General features: G+C 42.0%; 1 protein-coding gene across 2 annotated transcripts; it reads left to right on the top strand.

The window, feature by feature from the left end:
• Positions 1 to 20,395: 20,395 nt before the first annotated feature.
• Positions 20,396 to 26,036, top strand: LOC147340597 (uncharacterized). 2 transcript variants are annotated; one of them, XM_086390039.1, is made up of 3 exons: positions 20,396 to 21,716; positions 23,479 to 23,599; positions 25,471 to 26,036. In XM_086390039.1, exons 1-3 carry the CDS (start codon positions 21,539 to 21,541, stop codon positions 25,550 to 25,552), a joined length of 381 nt encoding a protein of 126 aa, XP_086246165.1. In that variant the 5' UTR covers positions 20,396 to 21,538; the 3' UTR covers positions 25,553 to 26,036. The 2 variants fall into 2 exon arrangements, with proteins under 2 accessions (XP_086246165.1, XP_086246164.1); XM_086390038.1 differs by having other exon boundaries at positions 21,400 to 21,716; positions 23,479 to 23,652.
• Positions 26,037 to 26,623: the final 587 nt, after the last annotated feature.

A 26,623-nucleotide genomic window follows, 5' to 3' on the forward strand; every position in this document is an offset into this window, starting at 1 on the left:
CCTTACATCTCAACTCCTCTTAATTTTATTACTACCAGTATTACCTATTACCTACACTATCCACCAACCACTTCCTTATTCTTCACCCAGGAGTTAATTATGAATTTGTTATTGCCTTCTTGAAAGCTACAGGTATTTGTACAGCAGTTTCCTAGACTTGTCTGATTATCATAATGCCCTGGGGTGCTTGTTTAACAAGTTTCCCAGCCCCTCCTCCACAGTATGGTTCAGTTTGACTAGGATGTGGGCTTGGAAACAAGCTTTAAAGCATCCCACGTGATTCTTATTATGAGACCAAGTCTGAGAAACATTGACTTACACTATTTCTCCCTTCTCCCTGTTTTGCAATAGCTAAACATCGACTCAGAACATATTCTTTATGTTTATAGCTTCCTTGTTTATATAGTTTGTTTCCTCATTTCCCTTTTTCAAATTTAGGAAATTTGTATTTTCCCATCTTTCACAAAGTAAGGACATTTGAATGTAAATGACGAGAAATATTTCCAGTTGGGAAAGGGTAGGTGGTCTCCCCACTCTTTCCCTCTAGTTTTAGTCTCTTTTTCCCATTTTCCCTTTTGTTCTTGGAGCCTCTATTGCTTTTGCAAAAAGGCCAGAAGTTTTTCTTTAGGAGTTTATCTCTGCTTATTTCTTCTAAGGCTGGGGTGTGGGGAGTGGGAGGGTGGGAGGGTAGGGAGGTAGGGGGGTGGGCAACGCTTAGTAAGGATGCCATTCATTTTTGTTATCCTATTTCCGTAATAATAATTTCAATAACTATCATCTATTGATCACATAATATGCCAGATAGCATATTTTATGTATTAGACTGAACTATGGGAAAAACATTTTTGTAGGTCAAAAGGATTGAATGTTGGTGATTTAATATGTTTCAACCTAATACATTAACTTCTTTAATCCTCACAATAACCCTCAGGGTTGGTGATAGTAAACTCATTTTTACAGATGAGAAAACTGAAGATCAGAATAATTAGGTGACCTTTTGAAGTCACATATTTATAAATGGTAGAGCCAGGATTTGGATACAGGACTATCTGTTTCTGAAACCCATGTTTTTGAACACAATACTGCTTTAAAGAAAATGTTATAATGAAGATATGATAAAGCAGGCCCTGACACACTGTGTGTGGGAGTATAACTTAGTTCAATTTGGCTGAAAGCTATTTGACACTGCACCATGAGCCTTAAGAATTTTCATCCCTTTTTACTGAGTGCTGCTGCTGCTGCTAAGTCACTTCAGTCGTGTCCGACTGTGTGTGACCCCATAGACGGCAGCCACCAGGCTCCCCCGTCCCTGGGATTCTCCAGGCAAGAACACTGGAGTGGGTTGCCATTTCCTTCTCCAATGCATGAAAGTGAAAAGTGAAAGTAAAGTCGCTCAGTCGTGTCCGACCCTCAGCGACCCCATGGACTGCAGCCTTCCAGGCTCCTCCGTCCACGGGATTCTCCAGGCAGGAGTACCGGAGTGGGGTGCCATTGCCTTCTCCTTGCATCGAGTAACTCCAGTTTAAAAACATTATCTTAAGGAAATAATCAGAGATGAACACGAAGATTTATATAAAAAATGCTCATCGAAGCATTCTATTTTTAATATTAAAAATTGGAGCATTCTATTTTTAATATTAAAAACTGGTCTAGTGATTAAGATTCTGGGCTTTTACTGCTGTGGCCTGGGTTCAATCCCTGGTTGATGAACAGAGATGAACTGAGATTTCACAAGCTGCACAGCATGGTGAAAAAAAAAAGGAAACCATGAGTGTTCAACAAGAAGGAATTAAATTAAGATACAGCCACAAGATGGACAGGGGCAGTGGGAAAATGTTTGTGCTACAATGTCAAGTGAGACAAGCAGTATACAAAATTAAGTATGACCATATTTTTTTGTTAAAAAAATAAGTATAGAAAGACTCTGGAAAGAAATACAACTATATACTTTAATTTTTAAAAATCTTATAATAAAATATAATGTAAAAGATCTGAGTAAGTATATATATATTCAGTTATGCATATATATTCAGTTATGTATATATACATATATAGGTATTGTTTTATATATATATTCATTTATATGTATAACTGAATCACTTTGCTGTACACCAGAAACTAAAACAACATTGCAAACCAACTATACTTCGATTTTTAAAAAATGATGTCTTTTGATGAACAGAAGTTTGACTTTTAACAATGTTAAATATATCAAACTTTTCTTCTATGGTTTGTGCTTCCTATGTTTTGTCTAAGAAATCCTTCCCCATACTAAGGTTATAGAAATGGTCTCTTATATTTTCTTATAAAAAGTTGAAAAATTTTGCCTTGCACACTAAGTCCTTAATGCATCCAGAATTGCAGCTCTCTTTTCTGTTCTTTTGTCACACTTTCCTATTCCTGTGCCAATTTCAAAATCTCTTAATTATTGCTTTATAATGCATCTTGATATAGGAAAGGGAAAGTTTCAATTCCCTCACATTCCATTAGCCTACTGATGGCAGATGAAATGATGGAAATGAGATCAGGGCCAAAGGCAGAACTCTGGGGAAAAGATCCAATATTTAATGTGTGTAGGGGAGTCAGCAAGGTGATTGCAAAAGAACAGTGAGCAAATGTGTAAAAGAAGTCAAGTAAGAACTAAAAAGCACCCATTGAATTTGGCAGAGTGCCAATTTGGAGTGGTAGGAGTAGGAAGTACTAGATTTTTACTGACTCAAATAATTATTGGACAGAAATATAATTCTTATATATATATATATATATACCACTTAAAATAACAAAAATAATAAGATGCCCAGGAATAATTTTAAATAAAAGGTTTCTAAGACCTTTATGAAGAAAATAATGAAATTTTACTAAAAGATATTAAAGACTTAAATAAATAGACACCAGATTCATGAAGAGGAAGATCCAATATTGTAAATGTGTAAAGATGTCCTAAATTGATTTATGGATTCCAATTTCCATCAAAATTCTATAAGGGTTTTTCATAGAACTTTACAAAATAATTCTAAACTTTGTATGGAAGAGGAATAGACTGAAAATAGCCAAAAAGACAAAGAAGATGAGTGAATCTGAACTTTCATATATCAAAATGCATTATAAAGCAATAATTAAGAGATTTTGAAATTGACACAGGAATCAGCAATGTGACAATAGAACAGAAAAGAGAGCCTAGAAGATAGAAGCGGCATTGCAGATTAGCAGGGAAAGGATGGACTGTTCGATGAACAGCTTTGGAACAGTTGCTTATTTATATAGGAAAAAGAAAATGAAATGATATCACTACTTCATACCTCAAGCAAAAAACAATTCTGGATGGATTAAGGACCTAGATGTACAAGGCAAAATTTTGCAACTTTTTACAAGAAAATATAAGAGAATATTTCTGTAACCTTGGTATGAGGAAGTATTTCTTAAAACATAGGAAGCACAAACCATGAAAGAAAAGTTTGATATATTTAACATTGTTAAGACAAACTTCTGTTCATCCAAAGACATAATTTTTTAAAAAATCGAAGTATAGTTGGTTTACAATGTTGTTTTAGTTTCTGGTGTACAGCAAAGTGATTCAGTTATATATAACTGAATGTATCTATACAACTGAATATGTATATAACTGGATATATATATATAACAATATATATGTATAAATGGATATATATGTACTTTTTTAGATTCTTTTCCATTATACTTTATTACAAGATATATAGCATAGTTCCCTGTGCTCTACAGTAGGACTTTGTTGTTTATCTATTTTATATATAGTAGTTTGTATCTGTTAATCCCAAAATCTTAACTATTCTCCCCCCCCCCCGCTTTTCCACTTTGGTAACCGTATGTCTGTGAATCTGTTTCTGGTTTGTAAATAAGTTCATTTGAAACATTTTTTTTCAATTCTACATATATGTGGTATCATATGATATTTTTCTGACTTAGTACATAAAGTATAATAATCTCTAGGCCCATCCATGTTGCTGTGAATGGCATTTCATTTCATTCTTTTTTAATCACTGAGTAATATTCCACTGGGTGTGTATATGTGTATACACACACACACACACACACACATATATATATATATATATATATATGCTGCATCTTTATTCATTTATCTGTTGATGGAAATCTAGGTTGCTTCCATGTCTTGGCTATTGTAAATACTGCTGCTCTGAACATTGGGGTGCAAGTGTCTTTGCAAATTAGAGTTTTCTCCAGATATTTGCCCATAAGTATGATTGCTGGATCATATGGTAACTCTATTTTTAGTTTTTTAAGGAACCACCATATTGTTTTCCATAGTGACTGCACCAATTTACATTCCCATCAACATTGTAAGAGGGTTCCTTTTTTTCCACACCCTCTCCAGAATTTTATTTGTAGACTTTTTGATGATGGCCACTCTGACAGGTGTGAGGTGATACCTCAAGGTAGTTTTGATTTACATTTCTTAATAACTAGTGATGTTGAGCATCTTTTCATGTGCCTGTTAGAGAAATGTCGTCTTTGAAGAAATGTCAGTTTAGGTCTTCTGCCCATTTTTGGATTGAATTTTGTTGTTGTTGTTATTGAGTTGTATGAGCTATTTGTATATTTTGAAAATTAAGCCCTTGTTGGTTGCATCATTTGCAGAGTATTTTCTCCCATTCCATGGATTATCTTTTTATGTAAATGGTTTCCTTTGCTCTGCAAAAGCTTTTTAGTTTGATTAGGTCCCACTTGTGTATTTTTGCTTTTATTTCTATTGTCTTGGGAGACTGATCTAAGAAAACATTGGTATGATTTATGTCAGAGAATATTTTGTCTATGGCCTCTTCTAGGAGTTTTATGGTGGCATGTATTTTTTTTTTTTTGGCTGCACCCCACAGCATGTGGGATCTTAGTTCCTCAACCAGGGATCAAACTCATGCCCCCTGCTTTGGAAGGCAGAGTCGTAACCACTGGACCACTGGGGAAGTCTGTGTCATATCTTATATTTAAATTTCTAAGCCATTTTTAGTTTATTTTTGTGTATGGTGTGACAGAATATTCTAACTTCATTGATAACTTCAAGGATAACTCTCCTGAATATATATATAAAGAATATGTAAAATGTATATATATATAGGATGTATGAAATGTATATTTAACTACCATATATCAATAAGAAAAAAACAAGCCACACAATAGAAAACTGACCAAAAGACATGAATAAGCATTTCACAGAAAAATAAGGAATGACAAACAATGAAAAGATGAACTAGTTCATCAGTAATCAGCGAAATTCAAAATTTAACCACAAAGAGATTCATTTTATACCCATCAAACTGACAAATGTTTAAAAAGTCTGATAATATCACCATAGTAAAGGAGGTTGTGCAATGGAAATCCAATTAATACAATCACTTTGGATATATTTTGACATTGAGTATATCTGAAAATGATCATGCTCTCTGACTCAGCAACTCTACTCGTAGATATGAGCACTAGAAAAATTCTTGCATTGAAGTTCCAGAAAACATGTACAAGAGTTCAAGAGTGTTCATGACAGCAGTGATCTTAATAGCAAAAAGCTGGAAACAATTCAAATGTCCCTCAGCAGGATATTTGGCTTCATAAATTGCAGTATAATCATAAAATGGAAAACTACACATTGGTGAAAATGAATACTTACTACAGCTACAATATCAACATGGATAAATCCCACAAACACATCCTACAGAAAAGTCAGGTTCAAAAAAATTCATACAGAATGATTCCATGTAAAACTCAAAACCATAGGTGAGAAAGCAATCAAGAAAAACAAAATTCCTGCAGGGCAGTTCTGTCTTGCGGGGAAGGAGAAGAATGCAATGCAGAAGGGCATACAGAGGGCTTAAAAATCTCAGGCAATGTTCTGTTTCTCAAGCTGATTGGTGGGTTACATGGGTATTCATTTTATTATTCTTTAAATCACATACATATATGATTTTATTATTCTTCATATATATGATTTAAATAATTAAATCATATGAATATATATGTATCTATTGTTTTGTATTTGTGATATGTTTCAAAAAAATTTTAAGCTGGGACTTCCCTGGTAGTCCAGTGGCTAAGACTCCGCACCCCCAATGCAGGAGGCTGGGTTTCCATCCCTGATCAGGGAACTAGATCCCACATGCTGCTACTAAAAAAAAAAAAAAAAAAAAAGATCCCACAAGTTGAAATAAAGATTGAAGATCTCATGTGCTGCAACTGAAATCTGGCACAGCCAAATAAATAAAAATACCTATTTTAAAAAAGTTTTAGGGTAAGAAATGATCATTGGAAGGCTGTGAAGGGAAGGAGAATAATAGTAATAACTAGAGGGAGAAATGGGATCATCAGATTTTTTAAAATACTTATAGCATGTTTATAGACTTTTTTCATTTATTCAACAAAAGTTTGTTGATACCATCTAGGTATAGGGTACTAGGCTGGGCCCTGGGGTATAGAGATACATTTATTTAATTATGTAGTTACTTCCTATTCTAAGAGCTGCTGCTGCTGCTGCTAAGTTGCTTCAGTCGTGTCCGACCCTGTGCGACCCCATAGACGGCAGCCCACCAGGCTCCCCCGTCCTTGGGATTCTCCAGGCAAGAACACTGGAGTGGATTGCCATTTCCTTCTCCAATGCATGAAAGTGAAAAGTGAAAGTGAAGTCACTCAGTCTAGAAATCATTAATTGATTTATTCATTCAACAAATATTTATTGAGTGAATACTCTGCCAGGCTGTGATCTCAGTGCTGGGAATATAGCACAGAACAAAATAAAATCCCTTTTTTTCCTGAGGGGAGAGAGACAATAAATAAATACTGTTGGCCCTCCACATCTGCGGGTGTTAAATCCATGGATTTAACCAACCATGGCTTGAAAATATTTGAGGGGAAAACTTCAGAGTTTCCAAAAGCAATACATGAACTTGGTACATGCTGGCAACTATTTACATAGCATTACATTGTACCAGGTATCACAAACGGGCTTCCCAGGTGGCTCAGCAGGTAAAGAATCCGCCTTCAATGCAGGAGCCAAAGGAGAGGTGGGCTCCATCCCTGGGTTGGGAAGATCCCCTGGAGGAAGAAATGGTAACCCACTCCAGTATTCTTGCCTGGAGAATCCCATGGACAGAGAAACCTGGCAGGCTACAGTCCATAAGGGTTGCAAAGAGTCGGACATGACTGAAGTGACTGAGTACACACACAGGTATTACAAATCATCTAGAGATGACTTAAAACATATGGAAGGATGTGCATAGGTTATATGCAATTAAAAGACTCGAGCATCCGGGGATTTTGGTGTTGGAGAGGGTGTCCTGGAATCAATCCCCTCCCCCAGGATACCAAGGGATGACTGTATATGGAGGGTGGTGATAAGTACTATGAAAAAACTGAAGTCAAGTAAGGGTATAGAGAGAGAGTGTGTGTGGAGGGGAGTGAGTTGCTATTTTAGACAGTGTTCAGGGAAGGCCTTTCTGAGAGGGTGATATTTGAGCAGAGAACTTAATGAACTGAAAAGATAAATCATGTGGATATCTGGGGGAAGATCATCCCAGGCAGAGAGAACAGCAAGTACAAGGACACTGAGATAGTTGAGGTGCTTGGCGTGTTAAAGGAACAGCAAGGAGGCCATCATGTCTGCTATAGTGTAAACACGGGGAGAGAGTGGAAGGGGGTGAAGTCAGGGAGGTTTCCAGGTGCCAGATTATGTAAGTTCATGTGGCATGGGAAGCTGTTAGAAGATTATAGGCATGGAGTGACATGATTTTTATTTTTATTTTTATTTTTTAAAGGGATCTCTCAGGCTTTGGGCTTCCCTGATAGCTGAGTTGGTGAATCTGCCTGCAATGCAGGAGACCCCAGTTCAATTCCTGGGTTGGAAAGGAATCTTGGATTTCTGGAGAATGGAAAGGCTACCCATTCCAGTATTCTGGCCTGGAGAATTCCATGAACTGTATAGTCCATGGGGTTGCAGAGAGTCGAACCTGACTGAGCAACTTTCACTTTCACTTTAAGCTTTGTGGTAAATATTGGGGGACAATGGCAGAAGCAGGGAGACTAGTTAGTAGGCAGTTGTAGTAATCCAGGCAAGAGATGATGGTAGCTTGGATGAGGTTGGTAGTAACGGAAATGGTGAGAAAGGATTAGAGTGGGGATGCGTTCTGAAGATAGAACCAACAGGATTTGCTGATGGATTGGATGTGAGGTATGAAAGAAAGAAGGCAGGAGTGACTCCCAGGCCTAAGAGACTGGAAGGCTAGAGATCCTATTTAGTGAAGTAGAGAACACTAAAGTAAAAGAAGGTTTGGAGGGGAAAAGAGAGTTCCATTTTTGACATATTAGTCTTCTCTAGTGGCTCAGATGGTAAAGAGTCTGCCTTCAATGAGGGAGACCTGGGTTTGATCCCTGGGTCAGGAAGATCCCCTGGAGAAGGGAATGGCTACCCATTCTAGTATTCTTGCTTGGAAAATCCCATGGATGGAGGAGACTGCCGGGCCCCAATCCATGGGGTCAGACACAACTGAGCAACTAACACCCTTTGACATATTAGGTTGAGATGCCATTAATTTTTAAATTTAACTTCTGTATTTATTTCTTTTTTCATTAGGGGATAATTGCTTTACAGTGTTGTGTTGCTTTCCACCATACAACAATGCACTTTAGTCATAATTATATATATGTGTGTGTGTGTGTATATATATATATATAAATAAAATCCCAGAGAAGGCAATGGCAACCCACTCCAGTACTCTTGCCTAGAAAATCCCATGGACGGAGGAGCCTGGTAGGTGGCAGTCCATGGGGTCGCAAAGAGTCGGACATGACTGAGCAACTTCCCTTTCACTTTAAACTTTCATGCATTGGAGAAGGAAATGGCAGCCCACTCCAGTGTTCTTGCCTGGAGAATCCCAGGGACTGGGGAGCCTGGTGGGCTGCCATCTATGGGGTCGCACAGAGTTGGCTGAAGCGACTTATAAGCGTATATAGTCCCACCCCTCTTGAGCCTCCCTCCCCAGTGAGATGCCATTTAGACACCCAAGTGGAGATGAACAAGAAATTGGATCTATGAGTCTGGGGTTGAAGGGAGTGGTTGGGGCTAGAGATATGCATCTGGGAATCATCACTATGTAGATGGTATTTAAAGCCATAGAGTTAGGAGAGATTGATGCCTGAGAATTGAATGCAAAGAAGAGAAGTGGTTAAAGGACTGAATCTTGAGGTCCTCTGACAATAGAGAGTCCAGAAAGATGCAGAGGACTCATTAAAGGAAGTCAAAAAGGAACAGACTGTGAAGTAAAAAGAAAACTAGGAGGTGGGAGTACAATTTCTAGAAGCCAAGTGAAAAGAATTTTAAAAAGGAAGTCATCTAGAGATTATCATAATACATAATGCAGGTCAGACAGAGAAAAATGAATATCATGATATCACTTATATGTGGAATCTAAAAAAATGATGCAAACAAACTTACTCACAAAACAGAAATAGACTCACGGACAGATTTATAGTTACCAAAAGGGAAAGAGGGCGAGGGATAAATTAGGAGTTTGAGATTAGCAGATACAGACTACAATATATAAAATAGATAAACAACAAAGACGTATAGCACAGTAAACTATATTCACTATCTTATAATAAGCCATAATGGGAAAGAATAAGAAAAAGAGTATGTGTAAATATATATGTATATATACACGTTGCTGTATAGTAGAAACTAACACAACTTTGTAAATCAACTATACTTCAGTTAGAAAAAAAGGAAGTCATGATCAACTATATAAAATGCTGCTCAGAGGTCCAGTAAGATGCTATCTGAGAACTGAGGCAAAATGGATTTGAATAAATGAAGGTAACTGTATTATTGACAAGAACCGTTTCCATGCAGCAGTGGTAGCGAAAGCCTAGTTAAAGTTGTTTTAAGAGAGAAGTGGCAACAGTGAGTAATAGACACTTGAGTTTTGCTATTAAGGGGAGCAGAGAAGGGAGATAGTATCTCAAGGGGGATGTGAGGATCTAGAAGTCATGTGTGTGTGTGTTAGATGAGAGGTATACTTTTTAAAAAATACATTGATTTTTGGCTTCTCTGAGTCTTTGTTGCTATTCATGGGCAGCAAGCAGGGGCTACTCTCTAGTTGTGGTGTGCCGGCTTCTCATTGCGTTGACTTCTCCTGTGGCTGGAGCCCGTGCTTCAGTAGTTGTGGTGCCCAGGCTTAGTTGCCCCCTGGCATGTGGAATCTTCCCAGACCAGGGATCAAACCTATGTCCCCTGCAGTGGCGGGTGGATTCCTAACCACTGGCAAGTCTGAAAGGTATACTTTCTTTTTACACTTAATATATTGTGAACGTATCTCACTCTCTCTCTCTCCACACACATACACACACCTCATTCATATTTTTTTTTTTGGCTGTGCCACACAGCCATTCTTTTTTAATTGAAGTTTTCATTGAGGTAAATGTAAAAAATAACAGTGATCTCTTGTACAGTTTGCTAAACTAGTATGGTATCACAACCAGGATATTGACAGTAATACAACCCACTAATCTTTTTCAGATTTCTCCAGTTTTCCTCATTATTTTTTAACAACCTATTGATAGACATTTAATTTTCCAATTTTTTGCTCGAGTCTCCTGGACTCTATTCCATTCTGTTTAATCTTCTTGTTTATTTCTAGACCACCATAAAACTTTTAATTACTATGCACTTAATTTTATCTGAGGGGTCAAATGACCTTATTGTTCATCCTTCAAATTATTTTCTTTGGCTACTGTGGAGCATTGATGGCTTCCAATGATCCTCTCCTCCTAGTATTCATGCGTTTGTATAATCCCCTCCTCTTGAGTGTGGCCTGGACCTTGTGACTTAACAGAATACAGCAAAGGTGATGGGATGTTGCTTCCAGGACTGAAATACAAAAGGCATGACTTGTGTCTTGCTGGCACTGTGTTGCTTGCTTGCTTTGAGGAAGCCAGCTGCCATGTTGTGAGCTTCCCCGCAGAGAGGCCAAAATGGCAAGTAACTGAGACCCTCAGTCCAACAGCTCACAAGGAACTGAATCCTGCTAACAACCACAGAGTGAATGTGAAAGTAGATCTTGAGATGAAGACAGTCCTGGCTGACACTTTGATCAAAGCCTTGTGAGAGACCCTGAGCTGTAGAACTTAGGTAAGCAGTGCCCAGTTTCATGACCCATGAGAAACGGTGAGAGGATAAATGTACAGTTTAGGGATTTTTTTCTTTTTTTTTTAACTTAATTTTTTTTGCTTTCTTTGTTTTTAAATATATGGTTTTGTTTTAACTTCTTAATTTGAGGTAAGTATAGATTCACAGACAGTTGTTAAAAAAAAAAAAAAGTAATACAGAGATCCCAACACCCTTCACGCAGTTTCTCCCAGTGGTAACATGTTGCATAACTATGGTGTACTGCACAACCAGGAAACTGACATAGATCCATAAACCTTCATAGTGCACCAGCTTTCCGTATGCTCATCTGGGCATGTGTTTGTATGTGTGTTTAGTTCTATGCAATATCACATGTGTTTTACAGTTACCAATCTTTTTATTTTATTGAGGTATACTTGATTTACAATGTTCTGTTCATGTCTGCTGTACAGCAAAGTGATTCAGATATACACATATATGTTCTTTTTTATATTCTTTTCCATTATGGTTTATTGCAGGGTACTGAATATAGTTCCCTGTGTTATACAGTAGGACTTGCTGTTTATCCATCCTGTATAAACTAGTTTGTATCTGCTAGTTTGGGATTAGCAAATGCAAACCAATGCTTTCTTTTTTAAATTTATCTTTTAATTGGAGTATAATTGCTTAACAGTGTTGTGTTAGTTTCTGCTGTACAACAGTGTGAATCACCCATAAGTATACATATATTCCCCTCCCTTCTGAGCCTTCCTCCCCACTCCCCCATCCAGCCCCTCTATGTCCTTGCAGAGCACAGGGCTGAGATCCCTGTGTTATACAGCAATTTCCCACTAGCTGTTTTACATGTGGTAGTGTATATGTCAATGCTGTTCTCTCAGTTTGTCCCACCCTCTCCTTCCTCCACTCACACATGTAGTTTTGTGCCACTACCACCACTGTCAAAATATAGAGCAGTTCCAGCTCAAGACGGCTCATGCTACCCTCCCCCCCCACTTTTTTTTTTTTGGCTGTGCTGGGTCTTCATTGCTCCGAGGGCTTTTCTTTAGTTGTGGTAATCAGGGGCTACTCTATTGTTGCAGTGAGTTGGCTTCTCATTGCTGTGGCTTCTCTTGTGGAGCAAGAACTCTAGGATGCTTGGACTTCAGTGGTTGCCGCTCCTGGGCTCTAGAGCACAGGCTCAGTAGTTATGGCGCTCAGACTTAAGTTGCTCCGCTGCATGTGGAATCTTCCTAGATCAGGGATCGAACCTGTGTCTCCTGCATTGGCAGGCAGATTCTTTACCACTGAGCCACCAGGGAAGCCCTCATGCTACCCCTTTATAGTCCCTGAGCATAGAACTTTAAGTTAGCAACATTTTTTTTTTCTTTCAGTACTTTAAAGGTGTTGCTCTGCTGAATGCTGGTTTACATCTAGTTTATATTTCTCACGAGAAACCTGTTGTCATTTTTATCTTTATTTCTCTGTAGATATATTTTTTTCTCTGGCTGCTTTTAAGATTTTTTCTTTATCACCAGTTGTAAACAATGTCATTATGATGTGCTGTGGTGTGTGTGTGTGTGTATTTTAAATAGTGGTAAACATACATAAAATTTGCTGTTTTAACCATTTTAAGTGTATAGTTGACTGGCATTAACTACATTCACAATGTTGTGCTTCCATCACTACTATTTCTGACACCCTTTATCACCCAAACAGAAACTTTGTACCCATTCAGCAATAACTCCCTATTCCCTCTTGCCCCTAGCCCCTAGTTACCTCTATTCTACTTTTTGACTCTATGAATTTAACTACTCTTAAGTATTTCATATGAATGGAATCATACAGTATTTTTCCAGTTTTGACTGGCTTCTCTCACTTGGCATAATGTCTTCAAGATTCATCCATGTTGTAGCATGTATCAGAACTTCATTCTTTTCTTGTGGTTGAAAAATATTCCATTGTATGTATATATCGCATATTACTTACTAACCATTCTTCTACTGATGGACACGTGGTTTGTTTCCACCTTTTGGCTATTGTGAATAATGCTGTGAATAATACTTGTGTACAAGTTATCTATTTCAGTCCTTGTTTCCAATTCATTTGAGTGTATACCTAGGAATGGAATTTCTGGATCATATGGTAATTCTATGTTTAACTTTTCGAGGAACTGCCAAACTATTTTCCATAGCAGCTGCACAATTTTGCATTCCCACCAGCAATGCATGAGGATTCTAATTTCTCCGCATTTTCAACCATGCTTGTTAGTTTCATATATATATACACACACACACACACACACATATATAAATATATATGTGTGTATATATATACATAAATATATATGTGTATATATATACATAAATATATATGTGTGTATATATATATACATAAATATATATGTGTGTGTATATATACATAAATATATATATGTGTGTATATATATATATTAGCCTTCCTAATGGACGTGAAGTAGTATCTCATTGTTATTTGGATTTTCATTTCTCTTGTGGGTAGTGCTGTTGAGCAAAATCTCATGTGTTTGTTGGCCATTTTTATATCTTCTTTAGAGAAATGCCTATTTCAGTCCTTTACCAATTTTTGAATTTGCTGTTGTTGTTATTAGCTTCTAAGGGTTTTATAATTTAGGTATTTGATCCATTTTGAGTTACTTTTTGTATATAGTGTAAGGTAAGGGTCTAATGTCATTCTTTTGTATGTGAATAACCAGTTGTTCCATCAAACTTCAGCTGAGGATGGAGAACAGGGGAGTGGCCACCCCTGAAGTCATCTTCCCAGGGAGGAACCAGCTCTGGGAGAAAACCAACACTATTTCTTAATGAGACTGTCCTTTCCCAATAAATGGTCTTGGCATCCTTGTCAAAAATCAACTGATCATATATGTGAGGGGTTTGGGGGGCTCTCTACTCTGCTCCATTGGTCTATGTCTGTCCTTACACAGTGCCACAATGTTTTGATTCCTGTATAGCTTTGTAGTGAATTTTGAAACCAGGAAGTGTGAGACCTCCAGGTTTGTTAATTTTCAAGATTATTTTCACTCTTTGGGAGCTCCTTGAGATTCAATGAGAGACTTTATTTTGGGGGGCTCCAAAATCACTGCAGATGGTGACTGCAGCCATGAAATTAAAAAATGCTTGCTCCTTGGAAGAAAAGCTATGACCAACCTAGACAGCATATTAAGGCCCATCTAGTCAAAGCTATGGTTTTTCAGTAGTCATGTATGGATGTGAGAATTGGACTATAAAGAAAGCTGAGCACCAAAGAATTGATGCTTTTGAAGTGTGGTGTTGGAGAAGACTCTTGAGAGTCCGTTGGACTGCAAGGAGATCAAACTAGTCAATCTTAAAGGAAATCAGTCCTGAATATTCATTGGAAGGACTGATGCTGAAGCTGAAGCTCCGATACTTTGACCACCTGATGCAAAGAACTGACTCATTGGAAAAGACCTTGTTGCTGGGAAAGATTGAAGACAGGAGGAGAAAGGGACGACAGAGGATGAGATGGTTGAATGGCATCACTGATGCGATAGACATGAGTTTGAGTAAGCTCTGGGAGTTGGTGATGGACAGGGAAGCCTGGTGTGCTACAGTCCATGGGGTCACAAAGAGTCGGACATGACTAAGTGACTGAACTATACTGACATTCAGTATGAATTTCACTATTTAATTCAATATGAATTTCAGGGTGACTTTTTCTATTCTATTCAATATGAACTTCAGGGTGAGTTTTTTTTTTTTATTTCTGCAAAATCTCCACTGGTATTTTCTTTTGTTGTTTGTTTGTTTGTTTTTTGACTGTGTGGCATGCAAGATCTTAGTTCCCTGACCAGGGATCAAACGCACACCCCTTGTAGTGGAAACTGGGAGTCTCAGCCACTGGACCACCAGGAAAGTACTTCCACTGGCATTTTGATAGAGATTAAATTGACCTGTAGATTGCATTGGGGAGTATTGTTGTCCTAACCATACTGGATGCCAGATGTGAAATTTACCTTGTTCAGTGCTGGATGTTCTTACACTACTATAGTTAAGTGAGTGAGTTAAGTGAAGTCGCTCAGTCGTGTCTGACTCTGCGACTCCATGGGCTCTAGCCTACCAGGCTCCTCTGTCCATGGGATTTACCAAGCAATAGTCCTAGAGTGGACTGCCATTTCCTTCTCCAGGGGACCTTCCCAACCCAGGGATCGAACCCAGGTCTCCCACATTGTAGACAGATGCTTTACCGTCTGAGCCACCAGGGGTTTTATAGATGTGCTTAAAGTCTTGTTCTGGGAAGTTCAGTTCAGTTCAGTTCAGTTCAGTTGCTCAGTCGTGTCCAACTCTTTGCGACCCATGAATCGCAGCACGCCAGGCCTCCTTGTCCATCACCAATTCCCGGAGTTTACCCAAACTCATGTCCATCGAGTCGGTGATGCCATCCAGCCATCTCATCCTCTATCATCCCCTTCTCCTCCTGCCCCCAGTCTCTCCCAACATCAGGGTCTTTTCCAATGAGTCAACTCTTTGCATGAGGTGGCCAAAGTACTGGAGTTTCAGCTTCAGCATCAGTCTTTCCAATGAACACCCAGGACTGATCTCCTTTAGGATGAACTGGTTGGATCTCCTTGCAGTCCAAAGGACTCTCAAGAGTCTTCTCCAACACCACAGTTCAAAAGCATCAATTCTTCGGCGCTCAGCTTTCTTCACAGACCAAATCTCACATCCATACATGATCACTGGAAAAACCATAGCCTTGACTAGACGGACCTTTGTTGACAAAGTAATGTCTCTGCTTTTGAATATGCTATCTAGGTTGGTCATAACTTTCCTTCCAAGGAGTAAGCATCTTTTAATTTCATGGCTGCAGTCACCATATGCAGTGATTTTGGAGCCCCAAAAAATAAAGTCTGACACTGTTTCCACTGTTTCCCCATCTATTTCCCATGAAGTGATGGGACCACATGCCATGATCTTAGTTTTCTGAATGTTGAGCTTTAAGCCAACTTTTTTACTCTCCTCTTTCACTTTCATCAAGAGGCTTTTTAATTCCTCTTCACTTTCTGCCATAAGGGTGGTGTCATCTGCATATCTGAGGTTATTGATATTTCTCCCGGCAATCTTGATTCCAGTTTGTGCTTCTTCTAGCCCAGCGTTTCTCATGATATACTCTGCATATAAGTTACATAAGCAGGGTGACAATATACAGCCTTGATGTACTCCTTTTCCTATTTGGAACCAGTCTGTTGTTCCATGTCCAGTTCTAACTCTTGCTTCCTGACCTGCATATAGGTTTCTCAAGAGGCAGGTCAGGTGGTCTGGTATTCCCATCTCTTTCAGAATTTTCCACAGTTTATTGTGATCCACACAGGCAAAGGCTTTGGCGTAGTCCATAAAGCAGAAATAGATGTTTTTCTGGAATTCCCTTGCTTTTTCTATGATCCAACAGATGTTGGCAATTTGATCTCTGGTTCCTCTGCCTTTTCTAAATCCAGCTTGAACATCAGGAAGTTCATGGTTCACATATTGTTGAAGCCTGGCTTGGAGAATTTTCAGCATTACTTTACTAGTGTGTGAGATGAGTGCAATTGTGTGGAAGTTTGAGCATTCTTTGGCATTGCCTTTCTTTGGGATTGGAATGAAAACTGACCTTTTCCAGTCCTGTGGCCACTGCTGAGTTTTCCAAACTTGCTGGCATATTGAGTGCAGCACGTTCACAGCATCATCTTTCAGGATTTGAAATAGCTCAACTGGAATTCCCTGACCTCTACTAGCTTTGTTTGTAGTGATGCTTCCTAAGGCCCACTTGACTTTACATTCCAGGATGTCTGGCTCTAGGTAGTGATCCACCATCGTGATTATCTGGGTCATGAAGATATGTTTTGTTCTTCTGTGTATTCTTGACACCTCTTCTTAATATCTACTGCTTCTGTTAGGTCCATACCATTTCTGTCCTTTATCGAGTCCATCTTTGCATGAGATGTTCCCTTGGTATCTCTAATTTTCTTGATGAGATCTCTAGTCTTTCCCATTCTGTTGTTTTCCTCTATTTCTTTGCATTGATCCCTGAGGAAGGCTTTCTTATCTCTCCTTGTTATTCTTTGGAACTCTGCATTCAGATGCTTATATCTTTCCTTTTCTCCTTTGCTTTTTGCTTCTCTTCTTTTCACAGCTATTTGTAAGGCCTCCTCAGACAGCCATTTTGCTTTTTTGCATTTCTTTTCCATGGGGATGGTCTTGATCCCTGTCTCCTGTACAATGTCATGAACCTCCATCCATAGTTCATCAGGCACTCTGTCTATCAGATCTAGTCCCTTAAATCTATTTCTCACTTCCACTGTATAATCATAAGGGATTTGATTTAGGTCATACCTGAATGGTCTAGTGGTTTTCCCTGCTTTCTTCAATTTCAGTCTGAATTTGGCAATAAGGAGTTCATGATCTGAGCCACAGTCGGCTCCTGGTCTTGTTTTTGCTGACTGTATAGAGCTTCTCCATCTTTGGCTGCAAAGAATATAATCAGTCTGATTTCAGTGTTGACCATCTGGTAATGTTCATGTGTAGAGTCTTCTCTTGTGTTCTTGGAAGAGGGTGTTTGCTATGACCAGTGTGTTCTCTTGGCAAAGCTCTATTAGCATTTGCCCTGCTTCATTCTGTATTCCAAGGCCAAATTTGCCTGTTACTCCAGGTGTTTCTTGACTTCCTACTTTTGCATTCCAGTCCCGTATAATGAAAAGGACATCTTTTTTGGATGTTAGTTCTAAAAGGTCTTGTAGGTCTTCATAGAACTGTTAGGTAGGTAGAATAGGGAAAAGGAGCCCAAAATGGTGGTGGCTAAAAGACAAGGAAGGGAAAAGCCCATGAAAATAGAACAAAGGAAGGTCTGAAGACCGGAGTGAGGACCTCAGGTAAAACAAACAACACTCCTGGCTGGCCCAATTTACATAGGACAGGCCCACGGAGAGAAAAACATATAAAAAGAGGAGCCAAAGCTAGCTCTCTCTGTCTCTCTCCCCCGCGTGCTGGGGCGCTCTTCTTTTTGCACTGACGTGCCCTCACGCCTCGAAGATGGGTTTTACTGGTATCTTTTATATAAAATAGAGCTGTAAGTAACACTGAGCTGTAACACTGATTTGTCTAAGAGCTATAACACGGTCCATTTGAGCCATGAGAGCTATAACACGGTCTGTCCAAGACCTGAGAGCTGTGACACGCCTAGGGGGCTTTAATGTCCGTCACTCCAAATCTTTGTTGTGATGAGACAGAAACAGAGGAGCATACAGTCGTCTGACATCTAGGTGCTGTGACTCGGGTTTAACCTGGCTGAAACAACCTCCACGCGGAAGAGGCCAAGCACAGCAGGAGCCCAACTCAGCGAAGTTTCCGTGGTAGAAGCTGAACGCGAAGAAAACCCAGTGCAGGGGAAGGCCCATCGTGCTGGAAACGGGGACAGTGAAAAATGAACTCAGCAGAAAGCTCACGCGACTCAGTCTCAGATTCCAGAAGACCTCCGGTTAAGGTAGGAGGTCCTCGCTCCTATGGCTGGAGGGACATGCCTAACAAAATCTTAATTCCTTTACAATCTTTAATTTCTTGTGTCCTCGAACCTCTCGTGAACAGGCGGGCAGCAGTGGGCACAATTGAGGGACCCTGGAGAGGCTACTCCTCAGCATGTCCTAAAGGCGCTATCTGCTGAGCCCCAGTAGATGTTACACAAGCCGGTGGGGGTTCTTCTGTCCTTACTTTTCTTTGTGCCAAGGATAAGACCAATGAAAACTGTGAGCACCGGTCAGATATTTAGCAAATTTTCCCGCACACTATGAAGGGGATCCCTTGGCATGTTTTTCCCACTGCTTTTTTTTTTTTCCTCCTGTCCTTCAGCTCTCTTTCCCAGGACTTGAGCCCTACCAAAACCCAGGATGCCCAGCTTCAGGACCTAATGAAGCTCAGGCTCTGATGTCTCATTGCAAAAATTCAGTTTGAGACAAAGCGATAGGTAAAGAATTGGACTTATTAAGATTCAGAGAGAAGCGCCCACTCTACAGGGTACTGGCCATGGAATGCGGCCTGGCTAGGTTTTGCGAGGGGGATGAATTCATATGCTAATGAGTAGGAAGATCATCCCAGCCATTGGGGAACCACCCACACTCCTCCATCTTTTGACAGTGCCTTGAAGCTGTCCTGCCACCTCTGGGTGTGTCTGTTGGCTTATAGATTGGGGATTAAGGTTTACTTGAATTTGACCTGTCAGCTTGGACCCAGTTGATTTTAATTGGTTTACGTTATACCGTTGTGCTATGTCATTCTTTCAAAGGTTGTGCTCTGCCCCCCTTCCTTCCTGTTTCATGCTCTTTTCCTGAGCCCCATCCAGGCCCACAAGGTTGCCTCTACAATCTTCTGGAGCTGGCCTTGGGAGGGAAATACTGTGTAATATCCAACCCCCTAATCCTACCCAGTACTGGTCACACTGGAGATCGTGGGGATGCCCAACTCCAGTCTGGGGGTCCCAGGAGGTCATCACGCCTTGACCTGCCTAGGGATCTGGTCCTCAAAAGGTTGTCACGCCTCAACCTGCTCTGGGATCCGCTAGTCCCAGGGTTCCCAGGAGGTCGTCACGCCTCAACCTCCCCAGGGACCCAATTCTTGGGAGGCCGTCACACCTCTACCTGCCCGGGGATTCAATCTCTAGGAGGCTGTCATGCCTCAGCCTGCCTGGGGATCTGCACCCTGACCTGGGGACGCCTGGCTCTCAGGTTGCAACAGTACTAGGTTGGATGAGCTTACATCATGATATCTATTCCCGTCCACTGTGGGCAAGCTAGCAATGAGTTACAAACCCCTTAATTCTACCCAGCAGTGGTCACGCTGGAGACCTTGGGGATGCCCAAACTCCAGTCTGGGGGTCCCAGGAGGTCATCACGCCTTGACCTGCCTAGGGATCTGGTCCTCGAAAGGTTGTCACGCCTCAACCTGCTCGGGGATCCGCCAGTCCCAGGGGTCCCAGGAGGTCGTCATGCCTCGACCTGCCCAGGGATTCAGGAGGCTGTCATGCCTCAGCCTGCCTGGGGATCTGCACCCTGACCCGGGGACGCCTGGCTCTCAGGTTGCAACAGTACTAGGTAGGATGAGCTTACATCATGATATCTATTCCCATCCACTGTGGGCAAGCTAGCAATGAGTTATAAACCCCTTAATTCTACCCAGCAGTGGTCATGCTGGAGACCTTGGGGATGCCCAAACTCCAGTCTGGGGGTCCCAGGAGGTCATCACGCCTTGACCTGCCTAGGGATCTGGTCCTCGAAAGGTTGTCACGCCTCAACCTGCTCGGGGATCCGCCAGTCCCAGGGGTCCCAGGAGGTCGTCATGCCTCGACCTGCCCAGGGATTCAGGAGGCTGTCATGCCTCAGCCTGCCTGGGGATCTGCACCCTGACCCGGGGACGCCTGGCTCTCAGGTTGCAACAGTACTAGGTAGGATGAGCTTACATCATGATATCTATTCCCATCCACTGTGGGCAAGCTAGCAATGAGTTATAAACCCCTTAATTCTACCCAGCAGTGGTCATGCTGGAGACCTTGGGGATGCCCAAACTCCAGTCTGGGGGTCCCAGGAGGTCATCACGCCTTGACCTGCCTAGGGATCTGGTCCTCGAAAGGTTGTCACGCCTCAACCTGCTCGGGGATCCGCCAGCCCCAGGGGTCCCAGGAGGTCGTCACGCCTCGACCTCCCCGGGGACCCAATTCTCGGGAGGCCGTCACGCCTCGACCTGCCCGGGGATTCAGGAGGCTGTCATGCCTCAGCCTGCCTGGGGATCTGCACCCTGACCTGGCGACACCTGGCTCTCAGGTTGCAACAGTTCTGAGTAGGATAAGCTTCAGAAAGATTCACCCCTAAGCAAGTCCACCCATGGAATCAGAAGGAAGCCTATTATTTGTGGGACTGTGCCCAGTCTCAGCAATAACTCAGGGGCCCAATGAAAACCCCATTGTCTTTCTGGAAAGCCTAAAAGAGGCCCTCCAAAAGTTTACCAATCTGGACTTAGACTCTTATGAGGGACAGGTGATTTTAAAGGACAAATTCCTGTCCCAGTGTGCATCAGATATCAGAATTAAGTTACAACAGCTACAGCAGCAGGACCCTACTTCCTCTTTAGAAGAAATGGTCCAGACAGCCACCAATACCTTTTATAACAGAGAACAGGAGAAGGAGGCCAAGGCCCAGGAGAGGGAGAGAAAGGAAGAGACAAGGCATGCCCAGATGCTGGCCACCCTCCAGAGAAGCCCTATGGCAAACCCTGAGTCCTTGAAGGACAAGGCACTAGGCAAATGCCTAATCTGTAGACAGGCGGGGCATTGGGCCAAAGAGTGTCCAAACCATGACAAGTCTCCTAAAATGGCTTGCCACAAATGCCATCAACTGGGACATTGGGTGGCACTCTGCCCTCAGGACCCAAGAGCCTCAAGGTCAAGCACCAAACCTTCCCTCACGATGGTTCAAGAGGACTGAAGCGGCCCACTCCAGCCAGCCGCCTGTCACAGATAACCATCACGGGGCTGAAGCCAAGGGTGCAACTGGATGTGGCAGGTAGGCCCAAAAATTTCTTGGTTGACACGGGGGCTACCTACTCTGTCTTGATCTCCTACTCCAGAGCCTTCTCCTCCCAAACCTGTACCATTTTGAGTGCTAAAGGAAAAAACAACTACTAAAAGATTCACCCAAGCACTTCTTTGTTGCTGGGATGGACAAATATTTTCCCACCAGTTTCTGGTGGTCCCTGAGTGTCCTACCCCCTTATTGGGAAGAGATATACTCACTAAACTGGGGACCACCCTTGTGATGGGGAGTTTTTCAGCCCCTAGAGCTCTACAGCTCCTGGTTACTACTGAAGAACCCATTACACCTTCAATAGAGAGGGACCAAAAACTATGGGAAGACAAAATTAACCCCCAGGTGTAGGACTAGGGAATTCCTGGATGAGCCCACCAAACTGAACCGGTCATCATTGTCCTCTGAGATCCCACTCGGTTTCCTAACCAGAAACAATATCCCCTCAAAAGAAAGGCTCGGGAGGGACTACAGCCTTTAATAAATGAATTCCTTGCTTGTGGGCTATTGGTCCCCACTAATAGTTCACCATGTAACACCCCAATCCTCTCAGTAAAGAAAAAGGATGGAACCTGGTGAATGGTTCAAGATCTCCGGATCATAGATGAAGCTGTAGTCCCCCTCCATCCCACATACCCAACCCCTATGTAAGTTTGGAAGAAATCCCACCCAGTGCCAAGTGGTTTACAGTCTTGGATCTCAAAAATGCATTTTTTTGCATACCACTGGCTAAAGAATCCCAATATCTTTTTGCCTTTGAGTGGGAGGCCCCAGGAGAAAAACACAAATAGACGACTTGGACAGTATTACCTCAGGGATTCAGAGATAGCCCCCACCTGTTTGGACAGGCCCTTAGCCGGGACCTCCTAAATCTGGACCTGGGACCTAATGGGAAAATATCACAATACGTAGATGACCTACTAATCTGCTCTCCAGATGAGAAAGTGCCCAACAACATGCAGTTCAGGTTCTAAACTTCTTGGCAGAAAGGGGATATAAAGTCTCCCATGCTAAGGCACAGATGGTCAAGATAAAGGTCACTAACCTGGGAGTTCAGATTACACACGGGTCCAGGAGGCTGTCCTCTGATCGGGTACAAGGAATCCTCCAGTTGCCCTCCCCCACGACTCGAAAACAATTGCGAGCTTTCCTGGGGCTAACTGGGTATTGTAGAATCTGGATACCCAACTATGGTCTAATTGCCCAGCCCTTATATGAAAGCTTAAAAGGAGATGATTCAATCCCACTAATGTGGGAAACTCCTCAAAAGAAGGCAGAGGCTACACTAAAACAGGCCTTAACTCAGGCACCTGCCTTGAGGTTGCCAGACCCAGAAAAAGCATTCTAACTTTATGTCCCTGAAAGAGAGGGAATAGCCTTGGGAGTGTTAACTCAAAGGTTGGGATCTGAGCCCCAGCCTGTAGCTTACTTATCCAAGAGGCTCGATCCAACTGCCCGAGGCTGGCCCCTCTGCCTTCGAAATCTTGCAGCTATTGCAATCATGATAGAAAATGCTTTAAAACTCTCCTTTGGGGGCAAACTAACTATTTTTACCAGCCACCGAGTAAAACAACTCCTAAGTCAGAGAGGCCATTTATGGATGTCTGATCAAAGAATCCTCAAATATCAAGTAATGCTGATGGAAAATCCAGGCCTCACTGTATATCGCCTTGTGAAGTTCTTAACCCAGCCACCCTCCTGCCTACCCTCGAGGGCTCTCTCCCCTTTCACTCTTGTCTAGAAACCTTGGACCACTGGACAAAACCCCGAGAGGGATTGTCAGAAGATCCTCTGACCAATCCTGAGGAAATCTGGCACACTGATGGAAGCAGCTTTATCTTGGATGGAAAAAGAAGAGCCGGGTATGCAGTAGTCTCCAATTTTGAGACCATAGAGGCTAAGCCTCTGCCACCAGGTACTTCAGCCCAATTAGCTGAGCTCATAGCCCTGACTTGAGCTTTAGAGCTGGGAAAAGGAAAAAGAATAGCCATTTACACTGACTCCAAGTATGCCTTTCTGGTGCTACATGCACATGCTGCTATTTGGAAAGAAAGGGACCACTTGACCACCCGAGGGTCCGCAATCTAATATGGTGATCAGATTCTTCGACTCTTGGAGGCAGTCCATCTGCCCACTGAGGTTTCAGTCTCCCATTGTAAAGGACACCAAAAAGAGAGCACGGAAGTGGCACGAGGAAACCAAGCAACTGATTAGGCAGCTAAGAGAGCAGCATTACAGAACCATGACCTAATAGGGGTTGCCACCTTAGTTCCACAGACTAATTTGCCAGAGACTCCTTCACATACTGAAGGTGAGACTCTTAAAGCTAAGAGTGAGGGCTTTCAAGAAGATCATATGGGGTGGTTCCAAAAGGAGGGACTCCTTTTTCTGCCTGGGAACCTCCAATGGAAGTTGGTTAACTCCTTACATGCCACCACTCATTTAGGAGAAAAGGCCGTCCAAAGATTACTAGAAAGGTCCTTCAGAGGAACAGGCTTCCAAACAACTATAAGACAGGTGGTCTCCTCTTGTCTCACTTGCCAATTAAACAACCCCCAAGGAGCTCGAAGACCCCAGCTGGCCCATCCTGTCCAGCGACACGGGGCCTACCCAGGAGAGGACTGGCAGATGGACTTCACCCAGATGCCAGTTTCTCAAGGGTTATAAATACCTATTAGTCGTGATAGATATATTCACAGGATGGATTGAAGGCTTTCCCACTCAGGCTGAGAATGCTGAGGAGGTGGTAAAAAAACTGCTCCATGAAATCATGCCAAGATTTGGTCTGCCCAGGTCATTACAAAGTGACAGTGGGACATCATTTACTTCTAAGGTCACCCAAGGGGTCTCGAAAGCACTGGGCATTACTTATTATCTCCATTGTGCCTGGAGGCCTCAGTCTTCAGGAAAAGTAGAAAGAGCCAATCAATTCTTAAAATCAGCGATAAAAAAGATAACCCAGGAGACCTCCCTAGGATGGAAGGAGGCTTTACCAATAGCTCTCCTCCGCACCCATATTGTCCCTAAGGAACAGGTTGGTCTTAGTCCTTATGAGATGGTATATGGGAGACCTTTTGTTTATGTCAGTGACCTCTTCCTAGATCCAGAGGCTGAGACCCTCCAATCTTACACCATGGCTATTGGGCAGTTCCAACAGGATACACGTTTGTGGGGTATGAACCAGGACCCAAAAGATTCTAAGGAGTCACCACTATATGCTCCAGGGACTCAAGTCCTAATTAAAGTCTGGAAAGATGGGTCCCCAAAGGCTCAACTCCAGCCTACATGGAAGGGCCCCTACCCTGTAATACTTTCTACCCCCACAACAGTCAAGGTACAAGGACACGACTCCTGGATTCACTACTCACGAGTCAAGCCATGGAAGAAAACAGAAGAGGACACTCAATACACCTGTGAGCCCCTGGGAGATCTCAGATACCTATTCAGGACTACAAATGAGTGCCATTCTAATGAACACCCCCAAAATCTGGTTTCTGGGGGTAAGATTTCTCAGGATAGCTCTAAAGAGCCAAAACAGCTTGGTAGGGACTGTACTCCAAAACAGACAGGAGATAGATCTTCTGATCCCTGAACAAGGAGGGACTTGAGCCATCCTGGCGATGTGAATTTAAAATTGGCTAATGCCCCTACTAGTCCTTGTTATAATATATTGATGATGCTTATGATTATTCCATGTACTGACAATTGTCTAACCTGTTTTGTCTCTGCCTAGGTCAACAAGCTACAACATGCAGTGCCAGTTCAACAAAGATATAAAACTACAGCCGAACACGGAAAATATCACACACTGTTAGATGGACACCGCTATAAGGACTCTGAGGATTGAGACTAGCAAGAGAGGGAGGCCCAATACCCCTCGCCATTCCAGTTCAGCAGGAAGTAGCCAGAAAGACCTCGATGCTCCTATTCCCAAAGAATTGGGCCTCCCATCTCTTGAAGGGGGGAATGTTAGGTAGGTAGAATAGGGAAAAGGAGCCCAAAATGGCGGTGGCTAAAAGACAAGGAAGGGAAAAGCCCATGAAAATAGAACAAAAGAAGGTCCAAGGACTGGAGTGAGGACCTCAGCTAAAACAAACAACACTCCTGGCTGGTCCAATTTACATAGGACAGGCCCAGGGAGAGAAAAACATATAAAAAGAGGAGCCAAAGCTAGCTCTCTCTGTCTCTCTCCCCTGTGTGCTGGGGCACTCTTCTCTTTGCATCTTTGGATCGATGTGCCCTCACGCCTCCAAGATGGGTTTTCCTGATATCTTCTAAATAAAATAGAGCTGTAAGTAACACTGAGCTGTAATCCTGATTTGTCTAAGAGCTATAACATGGTCCGTTCGAGACCTGAGAGCTATAACACTGTTCAAGACCCGAGAGCTGTGACACGCCTAGGGGGCTTTAATGTCTGTCACTCCAAATTTTTGTTGTGATGAGACAAAAACCGAGGAGCATACACTCGTCTGACGAAACCGTTCAACTTCAGCTTCTCCAGCGTTACTGGTTGGGGCATAGGCTTGGATTACCACGATATTGAATGGTTTGCCTTGGAAACGAACAGAGATCATTCTGTCGTTTTTGAGATTCCATCCAAGTACTGCATTTTGGACTCTTGTTGACTATGATGGCTACTCCATTTCTTCTAAGGGATTCCTGCCCACAGTAGTAGATATAATGGTTATCTGAGTTAAATTCACCCATTCCAGTCCATTTTAGTTCGCTGATTCCTAGATGTCGACGTTCACTCTTGCCATCTCCTGTTTGACCACTTCCAATTTGCCTTGATTCATGGACCTAACATTCCAGATTCCTATGCAATATTGCTCTTTACAGCATTGGACCTTGCTTCTATCACCAGTCACATCCACAACTGGGTATTG

The sequence above is a fragment of the Bos grunniens genome, chromosome X (genome assembly GCF_055505025.1).
Source record: "Bos grunniens cultivar Pamir isolate PY7600 chromosome X, Bosgru_T2T1.0, whole genome shotgun sequence".
Taxonomy (NCBI): Eukaryota; Metazoa; Chordata; class Mammalia; order Artiodactyla; family Bovidae; genus Bos; species Bos grunniens.